Source organism: Rana temporaria, chromosome 1, assembly GCF_905171775.1.
Source record: "Rana temporaria chromosome 1, aRanTem1.1, whole genome shotgun sequence".
Lineage (NCBI taxonomy): Eukaryota > Metazoa > Chordata > Amphibia > Anura > Ranidae > Rana > Rana temporaria.
Genome location: NC_053489.1, coordinates 25,556,085 through 25,581,930, shown reverse-complemented (window position 1 = coordinate 25,581,930; position 25,846 = coordinate 25,556,085). Strand labels below are relative to the sequence as shown.

At 48.1% G+C, this 25,846-nt stretch overlaps 1 protein-coding gene across 1 annotated transcript in view; it reads left to right on the top strand.

Annotated features, from left to right (window-relative positions):
• LOC120925562 (valosin containing protein) overlaps positions 1-25,654 on the top strand; it is a 68,492-nt gene extending 42,838 nt beyond the window's left edge. The window contains exons 9-17 of the mRNA XM_040336031.1: positions 4,170-4,305; positions 11,235-11,347; positions 11,971-12,135; positions 13,866-13,988; positions 15,079-15,291; positions 15,394-15,702; positions 18,692-18,847; positions 22,857-23,011; positions 24,842-25,654. Of these exons, the coding sequence (XP_040191965.1) occupies positions 4,170-4,305; positions 11,235-11,347; positions 11,971-12,135; positions 13,866-13,988; positions 15,079-15,291; positions 15,394-15,702; positions 18,692-18,847; positions 22,857-23,011; positions 24,842-24,944 (1,473 nt within the window). The 3' untranslated portion in view covers positions 24,945-25,654. The remainder of the gene's footprint in view (positions 1-4,169; positions 4,306-11,234; positions 11,348-11,970; positions 12,136-13,865; positions 13,989-15,078; positions 15,292-15,393; positions 15,703-18,691; positions 18,848-22,856; positions 23,012-24,841) is intronic.
• The last annotated feature ends 192 nt before the right edge of the window (positions 25,655-25,846 follow it).

The following is a 25,846-nucleotide window of genomic DNA, read 5'->3' as shown; positions in this document are numbered from 1 at the left end:
TGAGGGGGGCTTTAAAAAAAAAAAAAAAAAAAAAGTAGGTCTCTCCTCCGCCAGTGGACCCCCCTGTGTCCAGACTGCGCAAGGCCACCACATTGCCTGTGGAAGGGGCTCCTGCATTTCAGGATCCCGCTGATAGGAGAGTGGAGGCCGTGGCCCGCTCCCTATTCACGGTGGTGGGTTTGGCGGTGAGGCCGGCTCTGGCCGGGGCCCTGGCAGGCCCCGACTAAAAGGGCGAAGCTCCTGCTGCAGGAGCTGGAAGAAGGACCTCTAAGGTGGCCTTGGTGATCACCGTTAAGGGTGAACGGTCCTTTTGGGTCTTCCCTGACTGGCATCATTGAGGATGCCACAGGTGGTAAGCGCATGCTGTTCCCACGGTTTGGGAAGGGCTAGGGACCTCGCCCTGTGCAAGGACCCTCCTTGCCTACCTCCGAGCGTTTTTTCGCTCGCCCTGTGCGGTGGGGGTAGGTCTACATGGTGCTTGAATCCCCGCTGCGGGGTAGCAGCGCACCGGATACCGCATGCCTAACAAGTCTGCGGACATACCTGCTTCCGCCTGAAGGTCTGCTCCCGCCCGTGTCTCGGGTGGGAGACTGGCTTCGCATTGCGAAGTGTTTTCCTTGGGGTACAAGATTGAGTTTCTCTCTTGTCTGCCAAACAGGTTTTTTCCCTCCGGCTTCTGGCCTCCTCCGGTTCGCCGGTTGACTCCGTCAGGGGCTGTCCAGGATCTTCTGGTCAGGGGAGTGATTGTGCCAGTTCCCTCGTTGGAACGGTCTCGGGGTTTTACTCCATTCTGTTTGTGTCCCCATGGAGGATGGGGCCCGGTCGATCCTGGGCCTCAAGTCCCTCGTTTTGTTTTGTCAGGTTTTTCTGGCATCCTTGGATGTCATGAACGTGTACCTGCATATCCTCAAACCACCAGAGATTCTGTGCTTTGCGGTCGGGGGGGACCATTTTCAATGGTGTCCTTCCCATTCGGCGGGTTTTCGCCAAGGTGCTCGTACCGATACTGGCCCGGCTGTGACAGCGGGGGTTTGTTATCATGGGATGTCTGGACGACATTCTCCTATGAGCTTCTTCGAGCTCTGCATTGGTGGAGCCGTGTCTATCACGTGTCAGGCTCTCAGAGTGTTCGGCTGGTTTCTGGATTGTCCTGAAATCAGGGTTGATTCCGTCTCAGGGATACCTGAGACTGGTCCTGGATTCCTCCGGGGCGGGAGTGTTTTTCTCCTAGCGGAAAAACTTCAGACTCTGCTATCTGCTGTGCAGCAGTTGCCGACCCAGAAGCGGTCATCTCTGCGATTCTGCAGGAAGGTTCTGGGTCAGTTGGTAGCCTCTTTCGAGGCGGTTCCGTATGCCCAATTCCACGCCAGGGTACTACGGAGGGAACTGCTGTCACGATGGGACTAGCTTCCGTCATCTCTGGATTACCAGATTCAGTTGAGTCATCTGATCATGTCTCCCCTGGTATGGTGGCTGGCGTTTCCGGTGCTTCGGGCCGGAAAGTAATTTTTCTGCAGGCCACTGGACAGTGGTCACGACGGATGCCAGCCTCTCCGGTTGGGGAGGGGCGCTTGGGGCACCCAGTCAGCCCAGGGGCACTGGACTCAGGTGGAGTCCTGCCTACTGATCAACGTTCTGGAGCTCCGAGCAATCAAGCTTTGCCTTACCAGGTGGTCCCTGGATCTACAGGGCCGACCGGTCAGGATCCTGTCCGATAACACCACGTCCGTGGCGTAGGTTGATCATCAGGGAGGCACACGGAGTTCTGTTGCAGCGACGGGGGTCGCGCGCATCCTTTCGGTGGGCCGAAGGGTCCGTTCCGGCTCTATCGGCCGGGTAGATTCCGGGAATACGGAATTGGCTAGCCGACTACCTAAGTCGCACTGCACTGGGCCAAGGAGAGTGGTCTCTCCACCCGCAGGTGTTTCGGGGTCTGTGCCGAAAGTGGGGCACTCCGGACGTGGACCTTCTAGCGTCCCGTCTCTATATCGGTAGGTGCCACGGTTCGTGGCCAGGTTTAAGGACCGTGGGCGGACGCGTCAGGCGCGTTGGTGGCTCCTTGGGGTCGCTGTCGCCTACTTTACACCTTCCCTCCTCGGAAGCTTCTTCCTCGCCTGCTGCGCAGAGTAGAAGCTGTAGGGATTCTATCGGTCCTGATTGCCCCAGATTGGCCGCGTCGCTTCTGGTACGCGGACCAGGTGCGTCTGCTGGCAGACGCCCCCTAGCGTCTTCCCCTGGGAATTGATTTTCTGTTACAGGGTCCAATCTTCCACCCTGTTTCACAGCCACCGGCCTTAGCGGCGTGGCTGTTGAGAGCCAGGGGCTTAAGGACCGAGGCCTATTGGGCTCGGTGGTCTCTACCGTGCTGCCTGCACGGAGGTCTACCTCACGTAGGTTTTTTCCTCATACATGGAAGGCCTACTTCTCTGTGTGTGGGGAGATGAACTGGCACTCTCGTACATGCGTTGTGTACAGGATTCTGCTGTCTTTGCAGCAGGGAGTGGTTCAGGCTCTCGCCTTACGTACGGTTAGGAGCCAGATTTCTGCTCTGGCTGTTTTTTACTTGCAGCGACCCTTGGCATAGCACTCCTGGGTGCGTGCGTTGGGTCAGGGGGTCTGGCAGGTGGCCCCTCCGGTGCGCCCTCCATTACCCCCATGGGACTTGAATTTAGTCCTTTCAGTGCTTCGGGATGCTCCCTTTGAGGACATTCGGGAGGTTTTTTGTTTTATTGTCACAAAAGGTGATTTTATTTCTGGTAGCAATTGCCTCGATCAGACGGGTGTCTGTCTGTTCTGGTGGCCTTGTCTTGCAAGGCTCCCTGCTTGGTCATCCGTAAGGATGAGGTGGTGCTGCGGCCGCAGCCGTTTTTCTCCCTAAGGTCATTTCGGCTTTTCACTTGGATGTGGACATTGTTCTTCCATCCTTGTGTCCTCAGCCGAAGAACCCGAAGGAGGCCACTTTACATTCTTTGGATGTGGTTCGGGCCCTTCGAGTTTACTTGTCGGCGACAGCTCCGTTCCGGATGTCGGACTCGCTGTTCGTGTCTGTGTCCGGTCCCAGTAAGGGCCTGGCAGTTTCGTCGGCCACCATTTCCAGGTGGATCCGACGGATTGTGCTTCAGGCCTATGCCCTGAAGGGCGGGCGCCCCCCTTTCGGGTCATGGCGCATTCGACCAGGGCGATCGGGGCCTCTTGGGCTTTCCGACACCAAGCCTCTGTGTTACTGGTGTGTAAGGCTGCGACCTGGTCGTCGGTCCACGCTTTTTCAAAGTTTTATATGGTGGATGTGAGTGCATCTTCGGATGCCTCCATTGGCCGCAGGGTGTTACAGGCAGTTTAAGGTTGGAGTTCCTCCGTTGAGTAACTCCGGTTTTTGTTTGGGGTGTAACCTGTTTTTGCTGTGTTATTTTTCCCACCCCTCGAATTTTTTTGACACTGCTTGGGGACGTCCCTAAGGTCAATGAAGGCTGTGTCCGTCTATGAACGAAAGAGAAAAAAGGATTTTTGTACTCACCGTAAAATCCATTTCTCTGAGTTCATAGACGGACACAGCACCCACCCCTCCTTTGTTTGTACTGCTTGTTACGAACTGAGGCTGCTAAAGCAGGGTGTGGGTTATGCCTGGGGGAGCCACGCCCCCTGGGAGGAGCAGCATGAAGGAAAGTTTTTAACACCTTAAGTGCTGTAGAATTCTGCCTAAATCTCCTGGTAGGAAGAAGCATAACCCTAAGGTCAATGAAGGCTGTGTCCGTCTATGAACTCAGAGAAATGGATTTTACGGTGAGTACAAAAATCCTTTTTTTCTCCGCTCTCCCCTATGGGGGGATCGGATCAACACGGACTGTCTGTCCGTGTTCATCCGATTTGCAGACGGAAGGAAAAATAGGGTTTTCCTCCGTCTGCAGAATTGGAGGAATGCAGAAGCAGGCGAGATCGGGTGTCAGAGGAAGTTCATCTGCTGACACCCGCAATCTCATAGGGACCAATGTATGTCCCTTTTTCATCCACACACGGATGGATGAAAAAGCGGACGTACTTGTCCGCCTGTGTGAAAGGGGCCTAATACCATATTTCAAAAAATAATTAATTTCCATAATTAACATTTTGTTTTTATCTTCATATGTATTTACATGAAACATGCACTATAATGAATTTTTCTCACTTTGCAGACCCATGGAGAGGTGGAGCGTCGTATTGTGTCTCAGCTGCTAACCCTTATGGATGGTTTAAAACAAAGAGCACATGTCATTGTCATGGCTGCCACCAACCGACCCAACAGCATTGATCCAGCACTTCGACGTTTCGGTGAGTTCATTTATCTAGTGATAATTGGTCAAAAGAGAACATCTTACCCCTTCACTAGGAAGGTTATATATACTTAAGTAATGGTTCAAGAGCTTTGACACTCAGACTGTGTTGTTTTAACCAATTCCGCCCGGAAGGATTTGCCCCCTTAATGACTGGACCATTTCTTTGCGATACGGCACTAATTTGCTTTAACTGATGATTGCATGGGCGTGCGGCTCTGTACCCAAACAAAATTGACTTTTTTTCTTTTTCTCCCTACAAATGGATTTCTTTTGGTGTTTGATCACCTCTGTGATCACAATTTTTAAGAAAAACTTATTTTTTTATTTTTAATTTTGCTAATATGTATTTTTTTGTAAAAAAAAAAAAAAATTACAATAGGCGTAATATATTGGTTTGCGCAAAAGTTATCACAGCTATAAACTATGGGATTTAGGGACTTTTTTTTTTTTTTTTTTTTTACTAGGCGCTTTGGGATTTTTGGCGGGACTGCAACATTGTGGACAAATCTGACATCAAATTACACTTTTTGGGGAACAGTAACATTAATTGATCAGCGCTGTAAAAATGGCACTGGCATGGAAGGGGGTTAACACTAGGGGATGAACAAGGGGTTTTAGTGTGTTCCCTGGGTGTGTTCCAACTGTAGGGGGAATGGGCTCACTGGGGCATGACAGATCGATGTTCCCGATCACTAGGAACAGAAGATCTCTGACATGTCATTAGGCAGAATGGGGAATTGCCTAGTTTACATAGGCAGTGCCCCATTCTGCCTCTGTATACCGCAATCTCAGGTTGCCAGCAGACACAATCCGTGGGACCCGCATCGGCACGTGCTTGTGCCCACTATTCTCCTTGCACAGACCAACGTACAGGTACGTCGGTTCGCGCAGGAGAGCCAACCTGCCGTAGTAAATGTACGTGAGCTGGTCGGCATGCGATGAGAGTCTATAAAGATGAATTTGATATTATGTGGGACATCTGTCATCCTAGAACCTAACATAACAAGGCTAGGGCCCCTTTCTCTTTCGTTCATAGACGGACACAGCATCCTTTGACCTTCGGGTTATGTTCTTCCTACCAGGAGATTTTAGGCAGAATTTCCACAGCACTCAAGGTGTTAAAACTTTCCCTCATGCCGCTCCTCCCAGGGGGCGTGGCTCCCCCAGGCATAACCCACACCCTGCTCCAGCAGCTTCAGTTTGTTTCTGCCTAACCGTCAGGAGAGTCAGGCTCTCTCTGGAGTCCTGGACTCTGGAGTTTTTTCTTGCAAATTTTTTTGCATTTTGCGAGTTTTTTCCTCGCTTTTTTATTCTATTTTTATTTTTGAATCCTGCGATTCTTCTATCAACAGCCGACTGGGTGACAGGCTGGGTCCTCGACCCTTGTAGTCCCCCCAGGTTCGGCCTTCGAGCGTGTGCCGGCCCTCAGCTCCGCTTTGGGACGTCCACGATAGGCCCCTTTGCTCCAGGGGCGGCCGGGGAACTTCGGTTCTAGGGCACACATATGACCGGTCTCTATGGCCTTGTCACAGTGTGTCTGGCTGACAGCCATGCCGTTCGCGGACGTTGGTTCTGTCTGGGATACCTCCAGCCGGGTAGTCGCAGGACAGGTAAGTAGTGGCCCCTTACTCAGGTAAGTGGTCTGGCTGGAATGTTTTCCCTTGGGAGGTCGACTGAGGGTTTTCCCCTGCTTTCCTCTCTCCCTTATTCCTCTCCCTCCTTCCCCCTTTGGGTGACGGCTGTGCAGGGGTTTTTTTTCCTGGGGCTCATATTTTTTTCACTCGGGTATGGCTGGGGCTGTTCTGTGTCACTGCAGGGGACTGTGGTGGACATTCTGGGCATTTTTATGTGTGCTGTGTGCTGTTTTGGTGTACTGTCATTTTTGGGTACACTGTCTTTTTAAAACTGCGCAACGGCGGCCATTTTGCCGGAGCCGCGCTTGTATTATTCGGCGGCCATTTTCTTGTGGCCGGCGCCGTTTTCAGCACTAGTTCGGCCTCTAGTGGCCGTTTCGGCGGGGAAAAAAGACCGCGAATCATCTGAGGGGACAGACGCAGCGCTGCAGCTTCTCCTCAGCACACACTTGTCCTTCACAGACCGCGCTGTACCAGGGGGGTGGTGAGTCTCGGGGGGCCCCAGACTGTGCTCTAGCGGCCGGGAGGTGACCTGTGGGGGACTTTTTTCCTGCCATTGGCAGTGGGGGTGACACGGCAGCTGCAATATGGAGCCTGAATCAGGCCCCTCATTCCTCACAATGCCGGAATTAACCCTTAGCGCCCCTCCCCCTGCCACATCTGTTGAATCGGTGTCGGCTGTCCTGGAGTCTTTTCTCACCAGGTTTGAAGCTGCCAGTGCTCGGTTGGGGGGTAAAAAGCGCCCCCCCCCAGAGGCTGTTTCTGGGGATATCTCTGACGCAGAATCTGATAACGCTGTTGCTGCTTCTGGTTCTGTCATGTCAGAGGATGCGGGCTTAACCCACATGGACAGCGAGGATGACTCTGCTGCGGAGTCTGCTGACAAGGAATTTGTTGGAGCTCTTATTACTGCGGTACGTGAGACTCTTCATTTAGAGGATGTGGCGGAGACACCAGCGGTGTCAGTCCCTTTTGGATTCCGCAAACCACCGCGTACCGCTAAGGTATTCCCCTGTGTTCCTTATTTGGACAATTTGTTGTATAAGGAATGGGATACACCGCAAAAGGCTTTTACTGTTCCTAAAAGCTTTGCTACCCGTTACCCCCTGGAGGAGGACTTTTTAAAAAAGTGGGTCACTCCTCCGTCGGTGGACCCTCCTGTGTCCAGACTGAGTAAGGCTACTACGTTGCCTGTGGAGGGGGCTCCTGCTTTCAAGGACCCCGCTGATAGGAGAGTGGAGGCCGTGGCCCGCTCCCTGTTCTCGGTGGTGGGTTCGGCGGTAAGGCCGGCTCTGGCCGGCGCCCTGGTTGCTCAGACGCTAACTGAAAGGGCGAAGCTCCTGCTGCAGGATCTGGAGGTCCAGGGTGCTTCCGAGTCCTCTAGGGACCTGGCTGAGCAGTTGATTCAGGGTCAGAAGTTTCTCTGTGAGGCGGCTATGGATTCGATTCCTTTGCTTTCCAGGGCTTCTGTCTACGCAGTGATTCTGCGCCGCCTTATATGGCTGAAGTGCTGGTCGGCTGACCAGTCCTCGAAAAAGGCCTTGGTGGATTTGCCCTTTAAGGGCGGACGGCTCTTTGGGGCATCCCTAGATGACATCATTAAGGATGCCACTGGAGGTAAGAGCACCTTGCTCCCTCAGTCGGGGAAGGGTAAGGAACCTCGCCGCAAGCAAGGTCCTACTTTTACTACCCCTAAGCGGTTTTTTCGTGCGCCCAGCGCGGCTGGAAAAGGTCCGCAAGGGGCAAAAGCCCCTGCTGCCGGGCGTAAGCGCCCCTGGTTTAACAAACCAAACAAGCCTGCGGACAAGCCTGCTTCCGCATGAAGGTCTGCCCCCGCCCGGGTCTCGGGTGGGGGGACGGCTTCACGACTTCGCGGATCGGTGGAACTCTCTTCTGACCGACCGTTGGGTTTGCGAGGTGGTCGCCTCGGGGTACAAGATAGAGTTCCTCTCTTGTCCCCCAAACAGATTTTTTCCATCCAACCTCCAGCTTCCTCAGGATCGGCGGCTAGCCCTATCCGGGGCTGTCCAGGATCTTCTGGACAGAGGGGTGGTTGTGCCGGTTCCCTCGCTGGAACGGTTTCGGGGGTTCTACTCCAATCTGTTCGTGGTTCCCAAGAAGGGAGGGGTTCGCCCTGTCCTGGACCTAAAGGCCCTCAACTCCTTTGTCAAGGTGCAGCGATTCAGGATGGAGTCGGTCCGTTCTATCATAGCGGCCCTCCACCAGGGGGACTTCATGGCGTCCTTGGACATCATGGACGCATACCTGCATGTCCCCGTTTGCACAAGCCACCAAAGATATCTGCGTTTTGCGATCGGGGAGGACCACTATCAATTTGTGGCCCTCCCGTTCGGGCTGGCGTCGGCACCACGGGTGTTCACCAAGGTGCTCGCCCCGATCCTGGCCTTGCTAAGGCAGCGACGGATCGCTATCGTGGGATACCTGGACGACCTTCTCCTGAGAGCTTCTTCAAGCTCAGAGTTAGAGGAGGACGTGTCCATCACGTGTCGGACTCTGCAGGAGTTCGGTTGGCTTCTGAATCTCAAAAAATCAGTGTTGGTTCCGTCCCAGAGGCTGGAACACCTGGGGCTGGTTTTGGATTCGGGGGAGGCAAAAGTGTTCCTCCCATCGGAAAAACTGCGGACCCTGCAATCTGCAGTGAGACAGTTGTCGACCCAGAAGTGGTCGTCTCTTCGCTTCTGCATGCGGGTTCTGGGTCTGATGGTGGCCTCCTTCGAGGCGGTTCCATATGCCCAATTCCACACCAGGGTACTACAGAAGGAGGTTCTGTCACGATGGGACAGGGTCCCATCTTCTCTGGATCGTCAGATTCGGTTGAGCCATCTGGCCAAGTCTTCCCTGGCATGGTGGCTGACGTCTCCGGTGCTTCGGTCCGGGAAGTCTTTTCTTCCGTGCCGCTGGACAGTGGTCATGACGGATGCCAGCCTCTTCGGCTGGGGGGGCGTCTGGGGCACCCAGTCAGCCCAGGGGCGCTGGACTCAGGAGGAGTCCCGCCTGCCGATCAATATCCAGGAGCTCCGAGCGATCAAGCTGTGCCTTGTCAGGTGGTCCCTGGAGCTGCAGGGCCGTCCTGTCAGGATCCAGTCCGACAACGCCACGGCCGTGGCGTACGTCAATCATCAGGGCGGCACAAGGAGCTCGGCAGCGGCGACGGAGGTCGCTCACATACTTCGGTGGGCCGAAAGGTCCGTTCCGGCCCTGTCAGCGGTATACATTCCGGGAGTTCTGAATTGGCAAGCCGACTTCCTAAGTCGCACTCCAGACGTGGACCTTCTGGCGTCCCGTCTCAATCGGAAGGTACCACGGTTTGTGGCCAGGTCAAGGGACCCCTGGGCTGACGCGTCAGACGCGTTAGTGGCTCCCTGGGGTCAATATCACCTGATTTACGCCTTCCCTCCTCTAAGGCTCCTACCCCGCCTGCTGCGCAGGGTGGAAGCCGAAGGGATTCCAACGATCCTGATCGCCCCAGATTGGCCGCGTCGCTCTTGGTACGCGGACCTGGTACGTCTGGTGGCAGACGCCCCCTGGCGCCTGCCTCTGAGGGAAGATCTCCTGTCTCAGGGCCCGATCTTCCATCCTGCTTTACGGTCACTGGCTTTAACGGCGTGGCTGTTGAGAACCAGGTACTGAAGGACCGGGGCCTGTCGGGTCCGGTAATCTCTACCATGATGCGTGCACGGAAGTCCACTTCTCGAAAAATTTATCATCGTACATGGAAAGCATACATCTCTATGTGTGAGGAGATGAAGTGGCACCCCCGTACTTACGTGGTGTCCCGGATCCTGCTGTTCCTACAGCGGGGAGTGGACCAGGCTCTTGCCTTGAGCACGATCAAGAGTCAGATTTCTGCTCTGGCTGTTTATTTTCAGCGTCCCGTGGCAGCGCACTCTTTGGTTCGCACGTTTGTGCAGGGGGTCCGGCATGTGGCCCCCCCGGTGCGCCCTCCGCTACCTTCTTGGGACTTGAACTTGGTCCTCTCGGCGCTTCAGCGTGCCCCCTTTGAGGACATTCGGGAGATCCCCTTGCTGACTTTGTCGCAGAAGGTGGTCTTTCTGGTAGCTATTACCTCTATCAGACGAGTGTCTGAACTGGCGGCCTTGTCTTGCAAGGCCCCCTACTTGGTCATCCATCAGGATAAGGCGGTGCTGCGCCCGCGACCTTCTTTTCTTCCGAAGGTCGTTTCGGCCTTTCACATTAACGAGGACATTGTTGTTCCATCATTATGTCCTCAGCCGAAGAACCCGAAGGAAGCCGTTTTACATTCTCTAGATGTGGTTCGGGCCCTTCGAGTTTACTTGTCGGCGACAGCTCCGTTCCGGAAGTCGGACTCGCTGTTCGTGTCTGTGTCCGGTCCCAGTAAGGGCCTGGCAGTCTCGTCGGCCACCATTTCTAGGTGGATCCGACAGGTTGTGCTTCAGGCCTACGCCCTGAAGGGGCGGGCGCCTCCCTTTCGGGTCACGGCACATTCGACCAGGGCGATTGGAGCCTCCTGGGCTTTCCGACACCAAGCCTCTGTGTTACAGGTGTGTAAGGCTGCGACCTGGTCGTCGGTCCACACTTTCTCAAAGTTTTATAAGGTGGATGTGAGTGCATCTTCTGATGCCTCATTCGGCCGCAGGGTGTTACAGGCGGCAGTTTAAGGTTGGAGTTCCTCCGTTGAGTAACTCCGGTTTTGTTTGGGGTGTAACCTGTTGTTTGCTGTGTTATTTTTCCCACCCCTCGTTTTTTTGACACTGCTTGGGGACGTCCCGAAGGTCAAAGGATGCTGTGTCCGTCTATGAACGAAAGAGAAAAAAGGATTTTTGTACTCACCGTAAAATCCATTTCTCTGAGTTCATAGACGGACACAGCACCCACCCCTCCTTGGTTTGTACTGCTTGTTACGAACTGAAGCTGCTGGAGCAGGGTGTGGGTTATGCCTGGGGGAGCCACGCCCCCTGGGAGGAGCGGCATGAGGGAAAGTTTTAACACCTTGAGTGCTGTGGAAATTCTGCCTAAAATCTCCTGGTAGGAAGAACATAACCCGAAGGTCAAAGGATGCTGTGTCCGTCTATGAACTCAGAGAAATGGATTTTACGGTGAGTACAAAAATCCTTTTTTTTGCTTTATATGTTGAATTCTGACTCCTTATCCCTCTTGACATTTACTCTAACATTGCGAGTAACCACGGGTATCCAGCTCACTTCAGAACCGATCTACACCTTTATTATGTTCCATCTTTGCTTGGGAACCTTAAAGATTAACAATTGGTTCTTGTTTCCTGCTTTAGGGCGCTTTGACAGAGAGGTTGATATCGGAATTCCTGATGCTACTGGAAGGCTGGAAATTCTTCAAATACACACCAAAAACATGAAGCTGTCTGAAGACGTGGATCTAGAACAGGTTTGATTTAGTATATAATAGTTCTTTACTGTTTTGGCCACAGACGTTTTAAAAGGGAACTAAACATTCCTATCTGCTGAGGATTGTGCCCTCTTTAGCTGTCCACACAATAGTAGATTTTGAAACATTTATACAGATTTGTGGATAATTGTGTTACTGTGCTATGGGAAATCAAATGCATACTGAGGTAGCTGCTATTGCACCACCTTCATCTCTCTAGCAGGAACATAAATATGGGGATATTTTGAGATAGATGGATAGATAGGTATATAGATAGAGAATATATCTATTTATTATATTCATTAAACATTTGAGGTTTTTTTTTTTTTTTTTGGAAAATGTTGGGTTTAGTTACCTTTTTAAAGGTGTATGAATACATTCATGTGTTCAGAGATTTTTTTAATGCACATCAAAGCAGAAGGGCACGTAAAACGTCTTCTGCGGACAGGCCTTTTATTGGGTTGCGTTTTTTGCTGTCCATATGGCGATTTTTAGAAACAAAAGGGCAGAATCGATTGCGTGGAACCTGCAAGGCATGAGGATTTAACTATTGACTGAAACGTAATTTTGCTGTTGATCGTGTGGAGTGTGCACTTTTGTAATCACTGTTCCTCTCTCTTCAGGTAGCAAATGAGACCCATGGTCATGTCGGTGCTGATCTTGCTGCGCTGTGCTCTGAAGCCGCTCTCCAGGCCATCCGTAAGAAGATGGACCTCATAGACTTAGAAGATGAAACCATAGATGCTGAAGTGATGAATTCATTGGCTGTCACTATGGATGACTTCAGGGTAAGTTTGATGCCTTTAATTTCTTTCAATATTGGTCTTTTAACCACTTCAGATCCGTAGGACGTCCTCCACTTCGAGCGGTGATATCTGAATGATGCCTGCAGCTGCAGGCATCATTCAGATATCGCCGTCTTCAGCTGGCGATTCTGTGCACCAGAAGAATGATCAAAGCGGCGGTTCTGCCGCTCGATCGTTCTTCTAGGCAGCGGGAGGGGACGTCCCCCTCCCGCCGCCATCCGGTGCTTCTCCGGGCTCTCCCGTGCCATCGGGTTTTTTTTCACCGATTTTCATGCTTGTAAGCCTGTAGGAGAGATGTGGGGTCTTATTGACCCCACATCTCTCCATAAAGAGGACCTGTCGCACTGATTCCTATTACAAGGGATGTTTACATTCCTTGTAATAGGAATAAAAGTGATCAAAAAAAAAAAATGGCAAAAAAAGTGTGAAAATTAAAAAAATGAAGTAAAAAAAAAAAAAAAAAATTTAAAACGCCCCTGTCCCAGTCGCTCGCGTGCAGAAGCGAACGCGCATGCAAGTCCCGCCCACATATGTAAACACCGTTCAAACCCCCACATGTGAGGTATCATCGCGTGCGTTAGATCGTGTGCAACAATTCTAGCACTAGACCTCCTCTGTAACTCAAAAATAGTAACCTGTAAAATAATTTAAAGCGTTGCCTATGGAGATTTTTAAGTACCGAAATTTGGCGCCATTCCATGTGTGCGCGCAATTTTAAAGCATGACATGTTAGGTATCTATTTACTCGGCGTAACATCGTCTTTCACATTATACAAAAAAATTGGGCTAACTTTACTGTTTTGTTTTTTAATTCATGAAACTGTTTTTTTTCCCTAAAAAAAAGGCGTTTGAAAAATTATTGCGCAAATACCATGCGAGAAAAAAAGTTGCAATGACCGCCATTTTATTCCCTAGGGTGTCTGCTAAAAAATATATAATGTTTGGGGGTTCTGATTAATTTTCTAGCAAAAAAATTGTGATTTTTACATAAAGGAGAAAAGTGCCAAAATAGGCCCGGTAACGAAGTGGTTAATGTTGTCTCCTGGTCGTTGACTAGCTAGGGGCATACACCCCTCTTATAAAATTAACACCTTTAAAAATTTGTCCTTGAAGGTCCACAAAATTGCCTAACCTGTCTATCGATTCGGACAATATTTTTCATTTGAAATTCAGAAAGGTATCTCTCGTGTTACAAGATTAAAGTGTTTGTAAAGGCCCAATGCTTTTTACCTTCATGGTAAACCCCCCCCCCCCCCCAAAACTTGCCCGATCCCAATCCAGCGATGTGCATAAGAGCCTCTGCTTTCCCGGGGGTCCTTCTCATTTGCTGAGGCAGCAGCAGTAGTAACCCTTGGCTCCTGCGAGTATCAATCGCAGCCAATGAGCCTATGAGGAGAGAGTGGAGGCGAAGTCGAGCCACGCCTCGCATGTAAATGGACACAGCAGCAGCTCGTCAGCCCCAATAGCAAGCTGCTTGCTATGGGGGTTCTAGGCAAGAGAGGGGCCAGGAGTGCCAGCGGGGGATCCGAGAAAAGGAGGATTAGGGCTACTCTATGCAAACCCACTGCACAGAGCAGGTAAGTATGACTTGTTTGTTATTTAAAAAAAAAAAAAAATGCCTTTTTAGTATCCCTTTATCTTGTGTACATATGAACAGTCTGTTTACAATATTATCTCCTGGATAACACGTCTTTTTTGTTCCTTCCTTACAGTGGGCACTTAGTCAGAGTAACCCATCAGCACTGCGTGAGACAGTGGTGGAGGTGCCACAGGTTACCTGGGAGGATATTGGTGGCTTAGAAGATGTTAAGAGGGAGCTGCAGGAATTGGTACAGGTGAGTCTATCAGAACACATATCTCGTATCTATGATGGAGCAAGCTCCGCAAGTTTCTTACCTGTTGGGGAACTAGGAAAGGTTGGATTTGATGAACATCAATCTTCTTGTATCTTTTAGCATTCTCTGTTTGATGCTCCAACATTTTTTTTTTTTTAAATCAAGATTATACCCTAACGCAGTGGTCATCAACCCTGTCCTCAGGGCCCACTAACAGGCCAGATTTTATGTATTGCCTTGGAGAGATGCAGACTAGAATACTCAATATCATTGAGCAGCAAATGATTATCACCTGTGAAGTATTTGTTATCTTGCAAACCTGGCCTGTTAGTGGGCCCTGAGGACAGGGTTGATGACCGCTGCCCTAATGGGACTAAGCTTGGTTAAAGAAATCCCAACAAAATCTCTTCTGTTAAATACTGTTAATGGGGTTCCTGTGATTCTGATATTGTACCCATAGTGCTGAATACAGGAGATATGCAACCCCCATCCATGCCCAAGCATACCCTTGCAATCAGATGTGCGTGCAACCCAGAATTGTAAAGCATGCCCATCAGACGGCAAACATTTTTCTGGGGTGTCTTGTTTTGCTCAACTTGATTTGTTGATCATGTGAACTTACCTGTTTAGTGTAAAGTAGCGCAGGTTCACTTCAAAGCCACCCCCCCCCCTTCATTTGTTGCTTATATTTGTTCTTTGTTTTACTGTCTTGCCTCCTTGTTTGGCTGGCAGAGAAAAATTCAATCTGGTGCTTCTGGGTATAGGGGAGCATGTGATTTCCTCCTGTTTTTCCCATGTTGCAGCGCTGAGTGCCTGATTCAGCATTTGTCGGGTCTGAGCTATTTTTGTGTAAACAAGGAAGAGTGAGTGTCTTTAGTCCGGAGTCTGTTTTCACTCAAAGCAGACCTGAAACTCACACAGGACTTGTTTTTGATTTTCTCTTCACTCTTCCACTGCCTTGCTTGCCCACCGCAGACAAGAATGTAAAAAGCGATGACAGCATATGTTTTACTGTACTACATACCCTCCCTTAAAATGCTGGGTATTTATAGAAATAAAATAACCTTTGTTTTGTTCTGTATGATTTCAGTATCCTGTGGAGCATCCAGACAAATTTTTGAAGTTCGGCATGACGCCATCTAAAGGTGTTCTTTTCTATGGGCCACCTGGGTGTGGTAAGACTTTGTTAGCCAAGGCCATTGCCAATGAGTGCCAGGCCAATTTTATCTCCATCAAGGGCCCTGAGCTGCTCACCATGTGGTTTGGAGAATCTGAAGCCAACGTCAGAGAGATCTTTGATAAGGTAAGAGCCTTTGTTTGAACGGAATTACTTGAAGTTTCTGGGCTGCTGAGCACTGCATCAGTTTGTTTATAAGGAGTACATTTTTGCTTTTTCCTTCTGCAGGCTAGACAGGCCGCTCCATGTGTCCTCTTCTTTGATGAACTGGACTCCATCGCCAAGGCCCGTGGTGGGAATGTCGGTGATGGTGGTGGAGCTGCTGACAGAGTCATCAACCAGATCTTGACTGAGATGGATGGAATGTCCACCAAAAAGAACGTCTTCATCATTGGAGCCACAAACAGACCTGACATCATTGACCCCGCCATCCTGCGTCCTGGCCGTCTGGATCAGCTCATCTACATTCCACTACCTGATGAGAAGTCCCGCATTTCCATCCTAAAGGCCAACCTAAGGAAGTCTCCTGTTGCCAAGGCAGGTCACCCCTCCAAACCCCTAAAAATAAATTCATATATTATGTATGTATGTGTGTGAATGATGCATAGAACTTTAACGCCGATCTTGCTTCTGCTTTAAAGTTCTAAGGTCCCCGGCTGGTCTTGGCACCTCCTGGGCGCCGATCAGTGACCACCTTAATTGGCCAGCTTGGGGTGATTTCACACATGAGAAGCTCAGTGTACATTATACAGGTTGCTGTGAACAGGCAGCTAAGTTTTATTTTTTTGAAGCAGAGACCTTGCATGTCTCTTTTGCAATCAGAACCTGCCTGTTCAGTATTTTTTCATTAGGTTCTTAATTCCGCTTTAAAGTAAACCAATACTGAGAAAATATATAGTCCCTTTTGCTGAATTTTTCTTTTGAAACATGCTAGGGCTCTGGATTTTATATTTATCCAGTGGCTTCAATGCTTTGGCTCACTGACCTGAAACAAGTGTGTGTGTGTATATCAGGAGTTTTTCCTGATCCAACTTTGGGTCAGTGACCTAAAGTATTGAGATCTGCCATTAATGTAGTATTTTTAGAGGATTGGAACAGAAGTGCATCCGTTAAGAGTCCAGTTACTGTTTTATTTGTATAGTGCATGAAAGGCGCTGTGCTAAATTATGTCACTTTTTGAAGCAGTATTTGAGTTTGTGTATTGTTTCCCAAAGAGTACTAGTTACTTTGCTGTAGGAGCTGCTTAGCACATTTTTATGTGAAATAGTTAATTCCATGACTGATGACAGATCGCCAGCATCACATTCAGCAAAGGGATGTAATCGGTTATCACAATTGGTGTCGCTTCCCCACCAACCTTGAAAGCTACACAATGTTTCTTGCTGACAAGGATCAGTGATGATATGCCTGACCGTCATGGGAGAGCCTCTTTAGGGAAAACAAAATTGATCTCTTGAGGGCCTTTTCACACGGGCGGTCCGCCTGACGGACTCCTCTTTGATCATCGGGGGATCGCTATGTTGATCCCTGCTGAGCAGGCAGATGACAGGTCCGTCTCCGCTCACTGTGCAGAGACTGACCTGTCAGAGTCCTGCTCTCTTCTATGGGGAGATCGGATGATAATGGACAGCCTGTCTATTTTTATTCAATCCAATCCTCCAGACAGATGGAAAATGGGGTCTCCATCCATCTGGATTTCAAGGATCGGATATCGGTGGATGTCAGCGGACATGTCATCGCTGACATCCGCCGCTCCATAGAGGTAAAACCCCTTTCACACTGGAGCGCCATTGCAAACCAATCCTAAACAGCCAAGGGCTATCACACTAGAGAGGTGTGCTAGCAGGATGGTGAAAAAAAGTCCTGCTTAGCCTCATATTTGGAGCAGTGTGTAATACCGCTCCTGCCCATGGGACACCGAGGCTATACTGCCTGCAAAGCGGCCGCTAGTGTGGGGTAAAACGCACTGATAGCGGCCAAATAGCGCCACGATATTGACGGTAAAGCGCCGCTAAAAATGGTGGCACCGTTATCCTTCCCCCCGTGGGGTAAAGCGGCCAAATAGCGCCGTGAAATTGGCGTTAAAGCGCCGCTAAAAATAGCGGCGCTTTACCGCCGATGCCCTCGTGTGCAGGGGGCCTAAATGAAGGGTCTGATCAGGTCGGAGCTGATCGAAAAAAGGAGAGTAATAATGTAGCACACAGAGCGCACCTTGGCACACAGTGGGTGTGGCCGAATTTCTCTTGCTGACGTTACCCCATCCTTCAGTTAAACCTGCCTCCAAACAGCTTCCTGCAGCCTCCCGGACGGCAAAAGATTTGTGTAGGACTATCTTTGTTACTTGGGGAGCCACAGCCTGGTCCTGTGTCCTGGTTTAAGGCGGACTGAAACCCTGACACGATTCAAAACCCGAACTGTCTGGGTGAATCCTGGACAGGTGGCAACCCTACCAATGGTCCTGTTGCTGATGAGCTACCAGAATCGGGATTACTCACCTGATGTCTGCCTTATTAAATATGTAGTACAGTTTTGTTTGTGAATATGATCATTATAGGAATGGTTGATTAGCTCATGGACTGGTTAGACACTGGTCTAGGCTGGTGGCACAGATGGCAGGTTTGGGTACTGCAAATGGCACACAAACCTAAAAATTATTAGCATTAAAACCATAACGCGTCCCTCCAACAGTCAGCTGTCAAATGCCTGAGCCTTTACCACTTAAAGCCCGCGCTCCGCCCAAAAGGGGGAAGGTTTAAGGCATCCTTCCCAGCTCCGCCGAAGTCTTTGGGGACCCATGACAGTCCCAGATGATTTTGGGACCAAAGAACGCAGTGGGCACCCGCAAGCTGTCACAGCTAGGTGCCCATAGTGAAAATGCCGGCAAGGGAGGACACGTGGAGAACATGGCTGGGGTGAGCACTAACAGGTGAGTGGCTGTTTATTAAAAGTCAGCAGCCACAGTTTTTGTAGATGCTGACTTTAATTTTCACTTTAGAGGCTGGCGCTCCGCTTTTAAGTTCTGACATTTGATGGTTATTAAATAACTGTTCGATGAGGCTTAGGATTTTGAGGGGACATTAATCAAATTTTTGACCGGAGAGGCTGGATGTGCAGCCTGGTTGTAGGATCCAAGCGGCTCTAAAAGAATGTAAGTATTTGGAGAATTGCATATGCAGTCATTGCATGGGAAAGAATCATGACCTGCTTAGCTTTCTCCTGCATTCCTGCAGTACTAAGTGCTTCTGTCAATGGGCAAATGTAGCATGCTTTTGACATCCGCTTGAATCGTCTGAGGTCATTCAGAATTCATTGATTGGTGCGTTTGACCTGTAGATGACCACCTCCTGACCTTTTTTATTTTGAATGCTTCAAGCTGTTTCGGCATTGTTGGACTTGTAAAGAGAGAAAAGCCTGTCGACGTTGGCCCTAAAAAAAATTATGATAAAACATATTTATGCTCTGGATCTTACTTTTGATCTTGATCACATTGATTATTGAAATCCTCTTTTCTGTGTTTATTTTGTAGGATGTGGACGTGGATTTCCTGGCCAAGATGACCAATGGTTTTTCTGGTGCTGATCTGACTGAGATCTGTCAGCGGGCCTGCAAACTGGCAATCCGTGAATCCATTGAGAATGAGATCAGGAGAGAGCGGGAGAGACAGACAAACCCTTCAGCCATGGTATGCAGTAGTTGCCTTACAGTGCAGAAGAACATGACTCTAGTTGGGGGGCCCCTATGTATAGCAAGCTGAGCTTTTGACTGCCAATTACTGAGATTTCTACTACCTATACAAACAAAGTGGCATGGGGTGTACTTTGAGTTGAGATTTAAACTCGCACCCCACCTATTACAGTACATGGCATCTAATGAAAAGTCTTTGCAAGCCTTGGTTTTGTTTGTCCTGCAGGTGGTGGGTTTAAAGTTAGCTGGTAAGGGTGTTTAAACCTGCAGACAGTCTGAGTCTTTCCAAAATGTGCACTGCGCTCCCCGAGTCCCTTCCACTCGTACAGTATTAAAACCCCTTTATGGTACATTTTAGAATGTACCACTTTGTTCTTTTATTTCCCTTTTATCTCTCTCTATCCTTTTATTTTTTTTTTTTTTTTTTTTCTCCCCTGTCCCGCTATCTAGCCATCTTTCTTGTTCTCTTATTCTTTCTCTCCCTTTTTCTTTGTTCCTTCCCCTCTTTTCCCCTCCCTTCCATGTATTCTGCATCTTTATTCCTTCTTACTCCTTGGTGGGGGGTGGTGGTATGGGATGAGTGTCAGTGCTGGGGGGGGGGGGTGGGATGGATTAGTGGCAGTGCTGGGGGGAGTTTTGATCGGCCAACTTGGGTGCTCTTGATCAAGGTCATCTGCTGATCTGAGAATTGTAGTGGGGACTTTTAACGGCAACTCTAATCAGTCTTGCAGCAGTGACACCTATGCCAAAATCAGGAGATGGGGTCTCCTCCAGCCCCTCCCACTTCACATTCCTTACCAGTCAGCTGACCTCTAGTTTCTGCACTCCAGCCATGCCGTGAACTGAATGGGCAACTGGAAAGAGGCTGAGTGAGCGGTCACAAGCTTCAAAGACAGCCCTGCTGGGCGGCTGCAGAAAGTCTGGGAGACCGGTGCGGGCTTCAGCAACAGTCCAGGATTCAGTGACCCCTGGCAAATCGTCATTCGACCCCCCAGGTTGAGAACCACTGATTTAAAGGGTGTCACTAAAGTTCCCGTTTAAAAAAAAATAACAAACATATCACAATTGCCCCCACTGTGCAGCTCGTTTTGCACAGAGTGGCCCCGATCCTCATCTTCTGGGGTCCCTCGGCAGCTGTCTTGGCTCCTCGCCGCAAAAACTAACCCCCTTCATGGGAGTGCTCTCCCATGAGGGTTAGTTCTTGCCGACACGCTCCCGTGATGCAGCCGGCGGATATAGCCGCCAACTGTCACACTTGGCCCCGCGCCATTAATTTGATTGACGGCAGCGGGAGCCAATGGCTACGCTGCTATCAACCAATGAATGAGCAAAGAAGCCAACGTTCACGGCGCGGGACTTTCGAGGGATCAGGTAAGTAAATGGGGGGGGTTGGCCGCTTGTAAGCGTCGGATGTTTTTTCACCTTAATGCATAGAATGCATTAAGGTGAAAAAACATGAACCTTTACAAACCCCTTTAACATGGTTTCCTCTGGTACACCGTCGCATCTATCCTTTCAGCCACTGCATATTTGGAAAGGGTCAGTTACTTTTTTCAACACACAACAGTGCTTTTTTTTGGTTCAATGGAGAAGGTGCAGAAAAGCATGTAGTGCGTTTTTGACACGATTTCAGTTTTTTTATTTTGCCCAACAACTAATTGGCCATAAAAAATGCAAAAGGCACTGCAGAAATGGATCAAAAGCAAACTGCATAGGTGTAAACCGAGTCTTATGCTGGCATTACCCAGTTATAACCACTGAAACGGGCAGACGTCCATGTACACCCTCCCGGCGGGAAGTGGTTACTTAATTGCATGAAAATTATGTATAATATATTGCGCTGAGTATTAACTAAGATAATGTGAAAACCCCAAAGTATACGTGATTCAATATATACAAGACCCACAAACAAAAGGGAAAAAAGACAATTAGTCCAGTGGATACACCAGAGTTTCTTCCGTGCACAACACCCTGTGTAATGATTGAGAGATGTTTGATCTAATCACACTATGCAGACTTCTGTTTCATATGTGCAGCACTTCCTCCACACTGATACAGCTCATAGAAGAAACAAGAGAAAAATCTTCATAGCGCAAATGGCATGAACAAATATAAGTAGAAAATTTCAGACTAGGTCTCACTCACGAATCCGCCGAGTTAAAACAGCATTTAGGATAACCTAGCACCAATCCTTCAAATTTAGCCGCTCAGCGTCTCTGATGAGCTCTCCTCATTCGGGTCTGCGATCCGTCCCGCTCGTAACTTCTCCCCCACGCGTTACGTCACTAGACACGTGACTTAATCATGGGTAACTGCTAGCCAGGTCTCGGCTGATGTTATTTATAGTCAGCGAGATACACAGGCACCAACGGGATATGCAGTAATGGAGTGTTTCATCTTACATCATCGCAGGCTCATAAGGATTGGTAATATATTCATATGTATAATTTTAATACAAGTACAATTAAAATGAGTACAATTATTTAAAATTATTATTATTTGAAAACAATCATTATTATTCAACCACTGGGGATATGTCTCAACATAGCAGCCTCCAGTGGTTACAAATGGTACAGCACTATAACCTCCAACCCATTATCCATTTATATGGACAACTGTGGGTATGAAACAACCCCCACAGGACATTAGTAATACAACACTTGTAATAGAAAATGGTAAAGGGGAACTCCAGTAACTTATCAGTACCATATTTACCATATATAATAAAATTATATAAATATATATATATAAACATAGAATATATATTTAAAACATGTTAAAATAAATTGATTTAAATTTAAAATTTAAAATTTAAAATTCAAAATTTAAAATCAGAGAGGAAGTCGACTCAAACATACACATAATTATAAATAATTATAAAATTATTTAAATAATAATAATTTTAAATAATTGTACTCATTTTAATTGTACTTGTATTAAAATTATACATATGAATATATTACCAATCCTTATGAGCCTGCGATGATGTAAGATGAAACACTCCATTACTGCATATCCCGTTGGTGCCTGTGTATCTCGCTGACTATAAATAACATCAGCCGAGACCTGGCTAGCAGTTACCCATGATTAAGTCACGTGTCTAGTGACGTAACGCGTGGGGGAGAAGTTACGAGCGGGACGGATCGCAGACCCGAATGAGGAGAGCTCATCAGAGACGCTGAGCGGCTAAATTTGAAGGATTGGTGCTAGGTTATCCTAAATGCTGTTTTAACTCGGCGGATTCGTGAGTGAGACCTAGTCTGAAATTTTCTACTTATATTTGTTCATGCCATTTGCGCTATGAAGATTTTTCTCTTGTTTCTTCTATGAGCTGTATCAGTGTGGAGGAAGTGCTGCACATATGAAACAGAAGTCTGCATAGTGTGATTAGATCAAACATCTCTCAATCATTACACAGGGTGTTGTGCACGGAAGAAACTCTGGTGTATCCACTGGACTAATTGTCTTTTTTCCTTTTGTTTGTGGGTCTTGTATATATTGAATCACGTATACTTTGGGGTTTTCACATTATCTTAGTTAATACTCAGCGCAATATATTATACATAATTTTCTGCACTATTTATTTGACTTACATCATTTTATTGCTGCGTTTATTATTTGGTTATTTTGTTAATGGCATTTTTTTAAATATTTAATTAGCGCTGTAGTACTATTTTTCATACTTAATTGCATGAATTTTATTTTTGGTATTTATCTGCACTTTTTTTTTTCTTCTTCTTCTTCTTCTTCTTCAAAATGCAGATTACCCTATTTTTTACATTGGATCTCTTAGCACTGACCAATGTTGATAAACATTTGCCTTTTTTTTTTTGGACTCCTCTGAACAGAGAACTACTCTGCACTGTTTCCTTAGAATCGTGGAAATGCAGAATTAAGATCATGAGGGGGGTTGAATCTAGAAGATGATATTTATTTTTACGGTTAATCGTGCAGCTCTTCTGTAGTGTTTTTTGTTTTGTTCTGACAATTATATTTCTCTAATGCAGGAGGTGGAAGAGGATGACCCTGTACCTGAAATCCGCCGGGATCACTTTGAGGAAGCTATGCGCTTTGCTCGCCGTTCCGTCAGCGATAACGACATCAGAAAATATGAAATGTTTGCACAGACTTTGCAGCAAAGCCGCGGCTTTGGAAGTTTCAGGTATGCTAATGGTTTTAAGAGTTGGAGTTTTTTTTTTTTTTTTTTTCAATGCCAATTTTCCAATGATACGTGGAGGGTTGTTGGCGTACCAATAACAGCCTGGTGGGGTGTATAGACTTTGCCTAACACTGTTATAAAAGTGCTATGCAGCATGCATGGGGGATTCAAGCAATTCCATGGTGGAAGGAAAGAAAATTGCATAATCTATGGCCTGATTCTCTGACTTGTACCTATAGGTCAGCCTATAATAAGGCTCATCTATAGGTACTGTAAATATCTCCTTAACGTGCATGATTTAGGATATACTCGGCGCATGCTCTGTGAAGAAGCCGCCATCCGGGCCGTTCCTTCAGAATCCTGTGTCGTAAATGGCTGCTCCCCCTTGCATGCACAGGAGTGACATTATCGCGGCTCCAGCCAGTCACACAGCCAGAGTCCACTGACCCAGAAGGAAGACGCGTGAACATGGAAGCAGCCTCCAGGCGGTGACGGCGCATCACGATGCATACTAACACCTTATGGCTTTACCTTGCAGGTCAGAAAAAAGTAATCACCCAGCGGTTTACTACCGCTTTAAAGTGATTGTAGCCCTATAAAAAAAAAATGGTCCCGTTCCTTTAAAGCAAGAATAACCGCACATTGCTTGTGCTGTGTAATTTGGACCATTGTATAATAAAATACTTTGCTGATCCTGCCAGGTGCTGCCCTCACCCTGTAAACAGACCACTGTGGTCAGTTTTAGGTGCCTCCCTCATCCGCAGTCTCTCCTCTGTCGTCCTCCCCCCTCCCTGCCTGTCGGCCCCGATCTGCTCCTCGACCCTCCTGCTGCCATCATAACTTGGTCTTATTGCTACAGTCCCCTATGTTACATTAAATGATGTACCCCAGTGTATGTGTATTTAAAAGACTCAGAGCGCTGCTCACGTGACCGCCCGCCGATCTTCTCCTGGGTGACGTCAGCGGTGCATTTTATGCCCCTCCTGCTGTAGCTGTCTGATTGGAAGAGGGAACAGGGGGTGGTCACAGGAGGGGCGCTCTGAAATAAGATATACAGCAGCTTATTTATTTATTTTTTTAAACGCATACACTGGGCACATAATTTAATGTAACGGGAGATTGTAGCAATATCTCACAATGGCTTTACAACCACTTTCAGGTCGGTGTAATGAGCAGTGGCGGCTGGTGCTTAAACATCAATTGCAGCCTCACTGTGCCCGTCCTCCATGCTCCTCCATGTCTGCACCTCCCATCATCAGGTGACGAGTAACAGATTGTCAGAGAGACTGTTCAGTGTTAGGAAAGCAAATAGTCATTCGCTTCTCTATCACATCTGGGTGAACTTTTTTGACGCCTGTTGGAGCCTATGGCTCTAATCGGGTGCTTCAAAAACACCACGCTGCTGTAATTCAGGTGCCCAAAAAGGGTCTGGGCGTCTGATGAGGGGGTGGCAGTGGCAGCCATTGATTCATGCTATACACCTGAATCTATTTATTGGTGATAGAGGGGGTTGCTGCACAGAGGGAGCGACGTCCGTGCGCCCTTGTGGATGCACTGATACTGGTAAGTTGAATGACTCCTGGGAATTATTCATCCCAGAAGAGAACAGGCACTAGACTGGATCGCTGAGGGACGGCTCTGGAGGTAGTCTAGCGGCTCATGCTTTTTTTTTTTTTTATGCCTGACTCAAATTTTAAACGATTTAGTAAGTTGTAGTTGGACTTTAGGTCAAGTTTGTTGTAAGACTATCATTGTGATCTAGGTTTAATTTGCCAATACTCTGCTAGTATGTTGATGTTTTCTAAATGCAGCGCAATGTTCTTTCTCTTCCAGATTCCCCTCCGGAAATCAGGGAGGAACCGGTCCAAGCCAAGGAGCTGGAGGCAGCGCTGGGGGAAACCACTTTGCTGAAGAAGAGGACGATCTGTATGGCTAGATGGACCCCTCCCCCCAATGCCGTCCCAACTGTACAGCAAAGAAATTCCTAGTTGAATGGACACTCTGTTTTTCATTACTCAGAACGGAATAGCTGCGCACCCCACTCCTGCTTTTTTTGTTTTTGAGAAGAGGGGTGCCAGGTCTCTGGATAAAGGCTCAACTTCTGTCACTGCTCTGAAGGGAACCTTTCATTAGATTCACACAGTGAATTATTTGCTGTAACACATAAAACCCTAATTAAATAATGGCAATGCAGGTGGCTTTCTTCCCCCAGAGCTGTGTATACACTAAGCTGTCTCCAGGTTTGCCTCTTCCGGCCTGTGAGTGGACAGGGCCGCAGGATAGGCTCCCAACCAGGACGCACAACACTGCAGGCAGAAAGCTGCTTACTAGGCTGTCTGGGTTATAGAATATCCTTCTTTCCTTTATATATACTGCATCACTGTGTTTTATAGCAAACAATCCATGGTGTGAATCTGATGAAAGATTCACTTTAAATATTGATGTTATTGAATTAAAAAAAAAAAAACGCAGGTTGACGTCTAACGTGAATAAACTGACTGTTCACTGATTCTGATGGCTCTCCTTTTTATTTCTGTACTCTAGCTTTAAAAGTGACAAACATGGTGTTCACCAACTGTGCAGGTATCTACTGTGTAATACCTTTTCTTTTGATCTAAGAAAACATTAAAGGGACATTTTTTGTAAGGAACCAGCATAGTTTGTGACTTTGGGGGTAGTCAATGTTGGGCCCTATATCCTGGAGATTGTTTGCTTCGAAAAAGGTTTTGCATTTTCATACAAGTTTTTAAGGGAATACAAAACCGGCCGGAAACAGGTCAGGAGGTCAGCTGCAGGTTTAATGCAACCATCAGTGAATTTTGAGTGATCTCAGAAGCA